The 13006-nt window shown below is 53.0% G+C and overlaps 1 protein-coding gene across 1 annotated transcript in view; it reads right to left on the reverse strand.

The window, feature by feature from the left end:
* The window catches only part of LOC128052131 (histone-lysine N-methyltransferase PRDM7-like), a 40297-nt gene that overhangs the window by 20628 nt on the left and 6663 nt on the right, over positions 1 to 13006 (reverse strand). Inside the window, 8 exon segments of the mRNA XM_052644573.1 lie at positions 2831 to 2963; positions 6773 to 6970; positions 8135 to 8259; positions 8649 to 8842; positions 9969 to 10036; positions 11055 to 11326; positions 11542 to 11643; positions 12456 to 12612. Of these exon segments, the coding sequence (XP_052500533.1) occupies positions 2831 to 2963; positions 6773 to 6970; positions 8135 to 8259; positions 8649 to 8842; positions 9969 to 10036; positions 11055 to 11326; positions 11542 to 11643; positions 12456 to 12612 (1249 nt within the window).

The following is a 13006-nucleotide window of genomic DNA, read 5'->3' on the forward strand; positions in this document are numbered from 1 at the left end:
GGCTTTCCGAGTAAAGTCGTATCCCTTGCCTCGGCACCTCGCTTCTGGTTTCTCGGCCCATTGCGAGGCATGCAGAGTGAGCTTGGACTTGGTAAGAATCCCACATGCCTTGCAGTCAAAAAATCAAAACATAAAATGGAAGCAATATTGTAACAAATTCAATAAAGACTCTGAAAACAAACCATATCAAAAAGATCTGAAACCAAAAACCAAAAGGAAGTCAGCGGTTGTCTGAAACGTTTGAAAAGGAGTTAGTGCCCCTCTTGCCCGTACCCCAGAAGCCATACTGGGCAGTTAGGCCCTGTCCAATCAGGACACCCTCTCCGGACCCCAGGAGGAGGTGCTCTGCCCCCAGTGCCCACCTGGGTCTCAGGAGGTAGAAGAGATACAACCAAGGGGGTCTCTTCTCTGGTCCAGGGGAGCGTCACGCCAGCCACCCTGTCTCCCTGCCCATAATAAATAAGGAGGGTAGTTGGCACCTGGGCGAGTGATGTTGTGGGCACCTGGACAGCCTCGTCCTTGTGAGAGTTGATGTGAAGACAGCACGCACTCTGCCCACCCTACTCCAACTTTTGGGAACTGGCCTTTGTCATGCTCTGGGCAGGAGGTGGAAAGGACAACCTGGGCCTCTCTTCAACCTCCTGAGACCCAGGTGGGCACTGGGGGCAGCAGCACCTCCACCTGGAGTCCAGAGAGGGTCTCCTGGATGCACAGGGCCTAACCGTTCAGTGCGGCTGGTCCTTGTCCACAGTGCACTGACCTGCTGCAGGGTCTCGGGTCCCTGGCATCCAGCTCACCCATTGCCAACCCCAGCTTGGTGTCTTGGGAGCCCCTCTCTGGCAGGCACCCAGGAGGTGAAAGCTGCATGCCCAGCGAGAGGGAGGAGAAGCCGGTGGAGCAGGGGTCCAGCGTGGAGTGTCCAAGGCCCCTCTGCTCCCCCAAGAACACCCAGACCCACCTGCCATGGCCTTTCTCCTCTTCAGTATGTGTCTTTGTGGCTGATGTTGCCGAACACCTTTCTCTGGAAGAGAAAGCTCCATGGCTGTGGAAGGGGTGGAGGTGAGGAGGCGCTGTAACCCTAATCCCAGGAAGCTTCAGGACTAACTTCCCTGACCCCTGAAAGTACTGCCTGTTACATCTGTACCAACAGAGGCTGAGATCCAGGCAAATTCTCTGTGAAAACACTTTCCATGTCGAACAAGAGAAACAACTGAGGCCAAGATCTGGGCAGGTTCTCTGTGGAACCATGTTATGTTTCCAAGAAGAGGACCAACTGAGGCCAAGATCTGGGCAGGTTCTCTGTGGAAACACGTTTTGTTTCTAACAAGAGAACAAACCAAGGCTGAGATCTGGGCAGATTCTCTGTGGAAACAGTTTTCACGTCCAGAAAGAGAACCAACTAGGCCAAGATCCAGGCAGGTTTCTGTGAAACACTTTTCATTTCCAACAAGAGGACCAACTGAGGCTGAGATCCAGGCAGGTTGTCTGTGGAAACACATTTCTTTCCAACAAGAGAGGATTTAACCCACAGCTGAACCCTGAGACCTGGGACGTGCTGTTACTTAGAGATGCAGGGAAGGTGTTTGAGAGGCTTCTTCTCAGGCTGCTCGCGAGGGCCCTGAAGTTACTAGACCTAGAGGGGGAGCACACGCGCTTCTCTTCTCACTGCAGGCCAGACGGTGCCCCCAACTTCACAGCCCTGCTCCCCCCTCTCCCTGAGCTCAACAGAAACCCCCCCCCCCCCCCCCCCCAGTCACGGGGCCAAAGCGCAGTCTTCTTGGTGAGCAGAGCAGAGGCCTATGGGAAAGTGGGTGGAGGTTGAAAGTGTTTGTAGAAGAAAAACACACATGTGTGTTCCCGTGTGTGGTGGCCAGATGCTGCAGTAATTGGTGTTCCCTACACATTTATGGGTGGGTTTTAGTTTCTGTATTTTCTAATTATTTTTTAAACAGCTGCATGTTATGAGAAAACTTTTGCAATCAACCACGAGAACCTGCAAAATAAGATCTTTGTTTTTTTTCTTTCACTAAAATGTTGCAGTTTTCTATGGTGACAGATGAACAGCCTCCTACCTTTGAATATTCATTTAATTGGCTGCGCTGGGTCTTAGCTGTGGCACGCAGGGTCTTCAGGTGCGGCACGTGGGATCTAGTGCCCTGACTAGGGATTGAACCTGGCCTCACTGTGTTGGGAGCTCAGAGTCTTAGCCTCTGGACCAGCAGGGAATGCTGCAACCTCCTACTTAAAAAAAGATTATTTATTTACTTTTGGCTGTGCTGGGTCTTCACTGGTGTGCCGGCTTTTCTCTGGCTGCAGGGTGTAGGGGCTGCTCTCTCGCTTCTGTGTGGAACTTCTCTCTGCGCTGGCTGCTCCGGCTGGAAGCACAGGCTCAGGCACTTTTCTCTGGTTGCAGGGCGTTTCTGTGCGGAACTTCTCGCTGCGCTGGCTGCTCTGGCTGGAAGCACAGGCTCCAGGCACTTGGGCTGCAGTAGCTGTGCACGGGCTTAGTTGCTCCATGGCACACGGGGTCTTCCCAGATCAGGGATTGAACCCGTGTCTCCTGCATTGGCAGGTGGATTCCTAACCGCAGCACCACCAAGGAAGTCATTCCCCTTCTACATTCCTGCCAACATCCCACTTTAAAAACAGACTAAAAATAATCTCTTAGTACGTTTTCAGGAGTCTGAGCTCTGAGGTCAGTGTCTGTGATGTCATTCTCCCAAAGGCATCTTGGCTTCAGATACTGGCTGGGCTATGAGTCTGGCGACCAGGGTGGGTCTGACGGCTGAAGACAGGCTTGGCCTCTGGAGCTCTGCCCTCACCGACTCACCCAGGGTCCCTGAGCCCTGGCAGCCAAGCAGAGCCGCGCGCAGGAGGGGCTGGTACAGCCGTGGGGCCGCTGCAGTCAGGGTGGAGCGTGAGGCGGAGGCAGCTGGCTGTCCATCCCCGCGACTGCTGCACTCCTGTGTGCCCGTGCAGGGTGGTCAAGGTGTCAGGTGAGGCCTGGCCACCATCGTGGGGACAGGATGGGACCTCAGACAGCTCACATCCCCACTCCCCATCCCCCAGCTCAGCTTCAGATCATTGCTTGTGGCTGCTGGCAGCTCCCTGGGCTGGGAGGCTGTGTAAAGCACCAGCCCCGTTGCTCAAGGTCAGCTGAGACCCCCAGCTCTGGGGTCACACACCATCTCTGCCGCCGTGTAGGTTGTCCCACTTCTGTGAGGGAGGGCCTGTGCGGGGCTGTGGGTGATGGGGAATTTAGGGGTGTTGTGGGCTGGCCCACAAGTCAGCTTTTTGAGGGGAGGGAGGGGAGGGAGAAGCTTTGATCTGCTCAGCCTTCCAGGGGATTCCAGGCCCAGCTCTGGTGGGAGGTGCAGGTGAGGAGCCCCTGCAAGTTTCTGGGTCCCCACCGTTTTTCAGGTGAAGCCCCTCTGCCTGCATCACCCCTAACTCTCCCTCCCGTGGCCCCCGCCTCAAGCCACAGAAGATGGGGAGTTTATGTGGCTTCCCTTCCTGTAGGGAAACCAAGCCACAGACAAACATGTTCCTTTAAGAAAGCATGAAAGAAAGCAGAAAATAACAGTGGGTGGTCATTACTGACACGGTTCATGTAGAGACGCTTCGGAAGCCTGGCACAGGAGGGAACTGAGGGCTGTTGCCCCCAGCCCTGGAGCTGGCACCCTCTGCCCCCCCATCCCATGGCCCACTCTCCCCTTGGTGTCTTCTGGTGAGTGGGCAGACTTCAGCCTCCTGAACCCCTTCTGGAAGGATCAGGACAGGGCAGAGGGCATCCACAGAGGGGAGGGTGTGGCCGGCTCTTACGAACGCTGCTACCTCGGCTTGGTCGGAACTCAGTTCTGGGTCTAAGCAAGCGTGGCTTCCTGGTGCGGTCCCCACCTTCACTCACCAGGGGAGGACTTTGTGTCCACCTTGTCCCCACGTGCAGCCTGGTCACCCCATGACCCGTGCTGTGCGCATCTGCTCTGCTCACAGCGCACCCCGTGGTCCATCAGACTTCACTCATAAAAGGGAAGTGTATGGATGAAGTATTCCCTAGTTAAGAATTTCAAGGTCACAGCAGCATTGAGCAGAGCACGTGGGCACACGTATGAGGCCCGTGCATAGAGAAGCTGTGGCGTGGGCTTCGAGGACCCTCCGTGTGGGGGTGGGATGGGGGCCGGACAGGGGTTTCCTGCACACACGGCTCCAGGCTCTATTCTCGGCACGGTGGACGACTGTCGGTCCTGCCTGTCTGTGGAGGGGCTCTGGGGCTGCCCAGCTCAGCAGGAACGACAGTGGTGGGAAAGGAGGTCGCCCTCCCTTAGCACCCCTGACCTCACACCCCCTCATCAGGGCAGCCGAGTGCCTAAACGGCCCCTTCCCTGTCTAGCTCTGAAGACCTGGAAGGTATGGGGGCTGAAGGACACACAGGAAACAAAATTCTGTAAAGCAATTATCCTTCTATTAAAAAATAAAAAAAGATCAAAGAAAAAAAACACAGAGAACAGCAAAGGCGGGGCTTGCATTCTCAGCCAGCCTCTGCCAAATTCTGCCTGTGCTTACGCGTCAGACCAAGATGCTGGTGCTCCCACCCTGTATCACAGATGAGAATCGAGACACAGACAGGTTGAGCATCTTGCCCCAGGTCACACAGCTGCTGAGTGCAGGCCTGAGAACTGGACCCCTGTGGTCGAATCTGGAGTCCAGATGCTGTGATGATCCTGAGGGAGCGGCAAAGACCAGATGGCCCACGCTGACCCAGGCACACACATGCACACACACTCATGTGCACGAGGCCTTCACTCTGAGGCTACAGAAGTCAGAGCAAGACAGAGAGCAGCCAGGAGAGGCCAAAGGAGAGTCGAGGTCTATGAGGAGGAGAGGCCACACTTTCCAGGAGGCTGGGGGATTCTCTTCCCTGGTGAGTCTGTCTCAAACCCTGGATTCCTCTCCCTGGACCCAGGAACAGACTGTCCAGTGACCTAACTGAGTTGGCTCCAGAATTATGCCTTCCCAGGGCTTCAGCTACCACTGGACCCCACTGCTGTCAGTAATAAGGGGGAAATGAGTACATAGTCTGGGCTTCAGATTTGTTTGGAGACAAAGTTTATTAGGAGTACAAAAAACCACGAAGGCAGCTGGCAGGAATATCTCCAGAACACTTAAGAAACCCTCCGCTGTTTTCCTACCTCCTCTCCTCTCATGAAAGTGGAAGGTCTATCTAATCAAGTAATTCTGTGCTGATAACACTCTTTCTTTAAAATATTTATGTATGTATTTATTTATTCAGCTGCGCTGTGTCTTAGTTGCAGCATGTGGGAGCTAGTTCCCCAATCAGGTACTGAACATGGGTCTCTGCATTGGAGTCTTGGCCCCGGGACCACCTGGGAAGTCTCTCCTCATACTGTTGGGGACTGTAACGGGTCACAGGCCTCCTCTGAGGCCCCCTTAGAGCTGAGGCATGGGGTGGCTGCAGTAATCCTCCTGTGGCTAAAATGTGGTTTGTTGGTCATGATTCACTCACACTCCCTGCAAACATAGGGCTTCTCCCCTGTGTGTGTCCTCTGGTGTGTGATGAGATGGGACTTCTGACTGAAGCTTTGCCCACACTCCCTGCAAACATAGGGCTTCTCCCCTGTGTGTGTCCTCTGGTGTGTGATGAGATGGGACTTCTGACTGAAGCTTCGCCCACACTCCCTGCAAACATAGGGCTTCTCCCCTGTGTGTGTCCTCTGGTGTGTGATGAGGACTGACTTCTGACTGAAGCTTCGCCCACACTCCCTGCAAACATAGGGCTTCTCCCCTGTGTGTGTCCTCTGGTGTCTGATGAGATTTGACTTATTACTGAAGCTTTGCCCACACTCCCTGCAAACATAGGGCTTCTCCCCTGTGTGTGTCCTCTGGTGTGTGATGAGGACTGACTTCTGACTGAAGCTTTGCCCACACTCCCTGCAAACATAGGGCTTCTCCCCTGTGTGTGTCCTCTGGTGTGTGATGAGATGGGACTTAACACTGAAGCTTCGCCCACACTCCCTGCAAACATAAGGCTTCTCCCCTGTGTGTGTCCTCTGGTGTGTGATGAGGACTGACTTCCGACTGAAGCTTCGCCCACACTCCCTGCAAACATAGGGCTTCTCCCCTGTGTGTGTCCTCTGGTGTGTGATGAGGACTGACTTCTGACTGAAGCCTCGCCCACACTCCCTGCAAACATAGGGCTTCTCCCCTGTGTGTGTCCTCTGGTGTGTGATGAGATGGGACTTAACACTGAAGCTTTGCCAACACTCCCTGCAAACATAAGGCTTCTCCCCTGTGTGTGTCCTCTGGTGTGTGATGAGGACTGACTTCTGACTGAAGCTTCGCCCACACTCCCTGCAAACATAGGGCTTCTCCCCTGTGTGTGTCCTCTGGTGTGTGATGAGGACTGACTTCTGACTGAAGCTTTGCCCACACTCCCTGCAAACATAGGGCTTCTCCCCTGTGTGTGTCCTCTGGTGTGTGATGAGACTTGACCTATCCTTGGATCCTTGCCCACACTCTCCGTACTTGACTTTTATAATCCCTGAGACCCCTGCCCCCATGAGTAATTTGCCTGTGTCCTCTGGATTCAGTTTCTGGCTTGTGCTGGGCTCTTCTGTGATTCTCTCATGCACCCCAGAAGCCCCCATTTGTCCTCTGGGTGAGTAGGAGAAAGCCCTTGAAATCCTCTTCAGCCTTATGCTTTTCAGCAAAGGTTGGGGCCTGTCCTTGGCCCCGTGACCCTCAGGTTTGTCACTTGGGCTGTGTGGATCGGAATATCGCTGCTGCTGATTTTGATTGCCTGGGCAGGGATCCTCTGGTTGGAGGTGGTCTCTTGCAGATGGTCTCAGGACGGTCTGAGAGGGGTGACTGCGTTGGACGTGTTGGCTGAGGAATTTCTGACTGGAGAAGGCCAGAGAGCAGAAGGCACATGGGTGGATCTCGGGCTTCGGTTCTGCTGAGAGAGGAAGCTTTTGGTCAGGTGGCTGGTTTGCCGTGGTGAGGCCCGCCCCACTAATCATCTTAGTGTGGGCAGTGCACGGTTTGTCTCCCATCAGGTGCGTCTCTACAGTCCACTTTCCATTCCATTCTTATTCTCTGCATCTACAGAAATCCAGGAGGCTTGTGTCAAGGGCCTTTTCTACATATCACCCAGACTAGGGACCTTCCAGCAGCCGCAGAGGCAGCATCTCTCCTGATAGAGGTGGATCTGCAGAAGCCTTTCCCTGTGTGTAAATATCTGAAAAGTCATGTCACAGTGGCCACAGGAATTTTACCCTACTGAGAGAGAAGACTTGATGACTCAGGTGGAGGCTTCCTCATCTGCTCCCTGGGAGGGGAAAGGTCTATGAAGGTCGGGGCACCTGGCCCGGAGCTCTCTGCATGTGGGCGGCAGCACAGGGGGTGGTTAGAGCAGGTGCGAGCAGAGCTGACTCTGCGGCTCCTGGCTCACAGAGCGGGCTCCGTGCCAGTCTCTGCAGGAAGCGGGCTCAGGCTGGACGAGGCCGGGCGGCCCCGGGCCCACCAACTGCCGGCCTCTGGCTCCTGCTGCCCCACTGGCTCACAAACTGCTCCTCTCTCAGTTCCCCATGAATCATGAAATAAAGGCATGTCCTTTCTCAAGCCTCACCAGGATTCATGCCTCATTTATTTCACTCAGTCTTGGTGCGTTTAACATGCACTAGGAAGCCCTGTTTAAAAATACATCTCCAGCCAGACACCTCACACCCTCACTCCCGAGCATCTTCAGCCAGCCCACTCTCCCTTCATGTCTGGCAGTGAGCTGACCTCTGAGGGGACTCCCCACTGCTGCCTCTTCCCAAAAAGGAACCAAAGCATCGTCTTAGCACAGAAAACATGCCGCTTGCAGCTGAAAGCCGCATGGTTGTTCTGTGTCATCCAGGAAGACCCCTGGGGCCTGCACATGGACATGGGCCCTGAGGCGTCCCTGTCCCGTCCAGCCTCCTTCCTCTCCCTCTATGCTTCCTCCTGTGACCACGGGCATGGCCTCTCTTCCCGGGCCTGGGACTGCGGCACTGGCTGCTCCCCTGCCTGGAATCCTTTCCCACAGGTGTTATCTCTGCAGAGACCCTGCCCACCACCCTGCGCCAAACCCCACCCTCTGCTCACGCTGATTGGAGGTGCTTTCCCTGCACTGGTTCTTCTCAGAGCACCAGCCCCCGTCTGGTGTGAAGCCCATGCTGCCTCGGGGCAGTGGGTCTGTCTGTTTCGGTGCATGGAGCCCTGTCTGGCACAGAGTGTGAACTCACAGGACAACAAACTGAAACAGTAACTGAATGCAAATCGCTGCACATGTGTCGCTTAGAAATGGGAGGGAATGAGGAAGAAACAGGTAAGGGGAGAGAGCTGGTAGGCACTAGAAAACTTGCTTTTTGCTTCTAAGCCTTTCAGCAAAAGGTGATGTTACATATTTTTTGCATGAAATATTAAAAATTAGAACTAACATTTTTAATATAAAAACTTTTTCCTAATAGTCATATGAAATGAATCAAAGTCTGAGGCATTTTAATTGCGACTCGATTGACTTTGGACTGGATTGTACTCTGCCTCGGAGTCGGACCAGGGAGGCTCCCCAGGATGGGGTGGGGTGCTGGAAGAGGGGTGGCGCTCACCTCTCCCGGCCGCGAGCTCGCTCTTCTCGCTGCTGTCCCACTTGATGCCGAGGTCCCGGCCATACTCGTCCCCGTACCAGACCAGCAGCTCACAGCCCGGCCTGACCACCTGGCAGGTTCGGTAGAAGATCTGCCCTTGATACTGCAAGGCCACCAGGTTCTGCTCCTCGTCGTCCCGGGCACAGTTCACATACCTGGGGTCGAGGCCGGGAAAGGGAAAGAAACCTCAGGTGATGAGTCCCCTCCACTGTCAGGCCACGCCCAGCTCCTTGCCGTCAGGCTCTGAGGCCACCATGGCTTCCACCGCCCCTCGTGGGGACCTTCTGTTCATTCCTTCAGCCAGGCCACGTGAAGTCCCATTTCCAGGTCCTGTTTCCAGCCCTCTTCCTGGCTGGAATGCGTTTCTCTCCTTTCCTAATTAGCCACTTTACAGAGCCCAGTTCCAGACTCGTCTCCACCTGGACTGTCCATGGGGCTGGTGGCCTCCGGCTCCCCTAAGCTCTGAGTTAAGTTCTCTTTCATTCCACAGGACAGGGTGCTCCTCTGCTAGCATGCAGCCCTCAGCACTCACCCCAGCCTGCCTTCTCTCCCGAGGCTTTCCTCCAATCTCCCCACATGTATCCAGGGTCATATTCACTTGCCCTCCCCCTCCCATGGAAACTTGGAGAGTGCTCTGACGTAGCTTGAGACCCAGAAGAGTGATAGTTTATTCACTTTCTTCCTGCCCTGATGAAAGGAGCGGCCCTCAGGGAACAGCCCTGCTCTCGGCCATCCTGCCCCCCCATTCCTCCCAAGGCCTCAGGGCCCACTTCTCACTGGAACTGAGCCTGGGGAGGTTGTTGCCCAGACGGATTCAAGGTCTCCCGTGTTAGGTTATCCTGGCGCTGTGCAGTTTCTCAAAGATAGAAAAATTAAGGTTACTGTTCCTAAAATCAACTGGCTAGTGGCTGTCTGCAGTTGTTCTCCAAAAGGACATGGGATGTGTGATCTGCTTCAGTAATGAAGTTCACTGTCTAAACTGGAACACAAAATGCTTGGCAAGTGTCAGTTAAGTGAGTTAGAGTGTCCCTGGTGAATCTAGACCCCTCAAGTTGTTTTCAAGTCCCCCAGTTTTGTTCAGCATCTAGATTTATATTTTGAGGGCACAATATAGGCTATATTTTTATTTCCTTCAAATGTCTTTTGAAATGAAAGACCATGATATGGAGGGAAAAGAGGAAAGAAGATGTGAAAGCTATTGAGGGAGACAGGTTGAGAAGGAAAGGGGTGGGGGCTTGAGGGAAGAGCGGCATCTACAAACTGCAGACTCACTGCGCACACCTCATCCAGTTGGCCAAGGACGTGTCCTTTCCATCCACATACTGGTAGCAGTTTCTCCCTTTGGTGATCTGAGTGTCAGAAAAGAGATACAAGCTTTCCTCTTTCTTTTAGTTTTTTTGGTAGGAAGTAATAGAAGAACTATTTCCCTCTGCAGTCATTGGCGCTCTTCAGCCTGCATGGATTCAACTGCCAGTCAGACCAAATGGTAAGCTGCTTAATCATCATTCCAAGTCTGAGTCTCCTGGTTCACTGAAGGCAAGGGCTCCACAAAGGAGGAGTCACCTCTGTGTGTGTACACTGTGGTCCCACCTCCCCTCTGACCTTTAGAGAGAGGTCCTGTGTGCCTGGACCAGTGTCTCCCACCTCTCCTCTGACCTTTAGAGAGAGGTCCTGTGTGTCTGTACACTGCGGTCTCACCTCTCCTCTGAGCTTTAGAGAGAGGTCCTGTATGCCTGGACCAGTGTCTCCCACCTCTCCTCTGAGCTTTAGAGAGAGGTCCTGTGTGCCTGGACCAGTGTCTCCCACCTCTCCTCTGACCTTTAGACAGAGGTCCTGTGTGTCTGTACACTGTGGTCTCACCTCTCCTCTGACCTTTAGAGAGAGGTCCCGTGTGCCTGGACCAGTGTCTCCCACCTCTCCTCTGACCTTTAGAGAAAGGTCCTGTGTGCCTGGACCAGTGTCTCCCACCTCTCCTCTGATCTTTAGAGAGAGGTCCTGTGTGTCTGTACACTGCGGTCTCACCTCTCCTCTGAGCTTTAGAGAGAGGTCCTGTATGCCTGGACCAGTGTCTCCCACCTCTCCTCTGAGCTTTAGAGAGAGGTCCTGTGTGCCTGGACCAGTGTCCCCCACCTCTCCTCTGAGCTTTAGAGAGAGGTCCTGTGTGCCTGGACCAGTGTCTCCCACCTCTCCTCTGAGCTTTAGATGGAAGTCCCGTGTTCATGCCCAGTGCACACAGTACACAGGGCTGCCTGTGTCATTGCCATCCGTGTCATCACCACCTGCATTCTTGCATGTAGACATGAAGTACCCCCCACCACACACAAGCAATTCGAGGCCAGAGAACAGGGAAACAGGGGTGTTTCTCACCAGCCAGGAGTATCCACTGTTGGCGGCCTCTTCATCGTCTGTGATCTGGCCCTCATAGGGGCCAAAGTGCAGGCCCAGCGGCAGATCAGACGCCTCATTCCACACTCCAAGCCCAGCCTCAGGGATGCCTGACAGTCTGATACTTAACCCAGGGGGCAGAGTGAGGGCTGAGCGGTTGGCATGCCCCTTTTCCACTGCACAGTCCTTTACGAAGGTTGGGGGCCCGTGGGCAGCACAGCTGTCGATGAAGAAGTTCTGACACTCCTCACAATCTGGAGGTGAGAGCGACAGGGATGAGAGGGGCAAGGTGATGCTGCTGGTCATAAAGACCTTCAGAGAGAGCTGGGGCACTCATGGCATGTGGCCTCGGTCCTGCACCCCAAGTCCTAGAGGAAGCGGATGATTGGGGGACCAAATGGTGAGGTGAGGTTATTGGACCAAGGCCTCGTAGCCCCTTCTCCGTGAGTGGGCCAGCGGGGGCACTCACAGAGGTAGTCGTCATCCTGGGGCTCGCTGACCTCTTGGTACACATGGCCCTTTCTTTCTCGTAGACTGTACCTCTTCACTCTAGTCTCCGTTCTTTTGCGTTCTAAGATGGAGAACAGAAGCTAAGCAAGGCTGGTGGGGTTTGGAGAGTTAGTCCCTGTTTTATTGGAAAGTGTGAGATCTCCTACTTGTTCATTTATACACTTTGTTAAAACCTGTTTACATGTATTTTTTAAACTTTTACTTTTGTAATTCTATGTTTTAATGTTACATATTTATGCATCTTAGTTCCCTGACCAGGAATGGAACCTGCACCCCCACAGTGGAAGCGGGAGTCTTAACCACTTAACCACCAGAAGTCCCTTTTCTATATTTTGTTTCTTTCCCCCTTAACTCCTGGTTCAGGAGACTGAGGCTCCTCACTGACCACAGATGCCCAGTCCAGTGTTAGCTTCCTGCACTTCCCGTTAGTAGGTTTAACTCCCCACCTTCTTACTTAGGAAATAGTTCACTGACACATGTACTCAGAAAACATACGTTGAGGGCACATGACATGTAAGGCATTGAGCAGAGGTCTGGGCATAAACACTAACAAGGCATGGTCCCTGTCATCACAGCTGGATTTACTGAACTACTTTTAGCTCAAAAAAATGTCAGCACTTTTGCATTTAATGTAAAGCTTTCAAACACTGCATGAGTTATGTATCCTTATCTTCACTTTACAGATGAGCAATCAAGACCTCAGAAAATGTATAAGATTTTCCCAAGGCCCCATTGCTAACTTCATGTCTCAGATTGGTCCAGCTTAAACCCAAGCCTCCCCAAAACTCACGCCACACACCTAGTCCATACTTACTAGCTTTTCTACAGGGATTAGAGGAACTAATTAGAGGAACTCCCCAAATTTTCTCTTACCGACTTTTTGTCTGGGGTGCTGTCCAGGGATCCTTGCTTTTCTGGGAGGGGACACCGGTTTCTGAGCCTGCTTGGAGCCACTTGTCTTCAGCAATTTTGCTGCTCCTGGCAATTCCTTCAAACTAGATTCCTTATTTAATGGTGCCCTGGACATTGCCTTCCACATGAGTAAAAGACAACATGCATTTCTTTAGTTCTTTAGGACTTTATGAAGTGTTTTCACATGCACGACTTTAGCTAATACTTTGACAATTGGAAATACCTGGTAGAGGAGGCATCTGAACACTGGAGTGTAAAATAAGGACCTAAGTGGGTAGTGAATCAAAACTAGAATTCATATTTTAAGGTTCTTACCCTTCAACTTTCTGCATAAAAGTGAGAGCAAGGCAAGAAGAATAGCTGGAGGTCAGGGAAAGAAGAGGGTAAGGGCTCATAGAGAAATCTGGGGGGTTTTCTATTAATTAGTGGCCCTTTGATGGACGAGGATGTATGGAAAATTACAGAGGGGACAAAACACGTCTGGAAGATAAGGTGACAAAGCAGTGAGATCG

The sequence above is a fragment of the Budorcas taxicolor genome, chromosome 8, assembly GCF_023091745.1.
Source record: "Budorcas taxicolor isolate Tak-1 chromosome 8, Takin1.1, whole genome shotgun sequence".
In the NCBI taxonomy this organism is placed as follows: Eukaryota; Metazoa; Chordata; class Mammalia; order Artiodactyla; family Bovidae; genus Budorcas; species Budorcas taxicolor.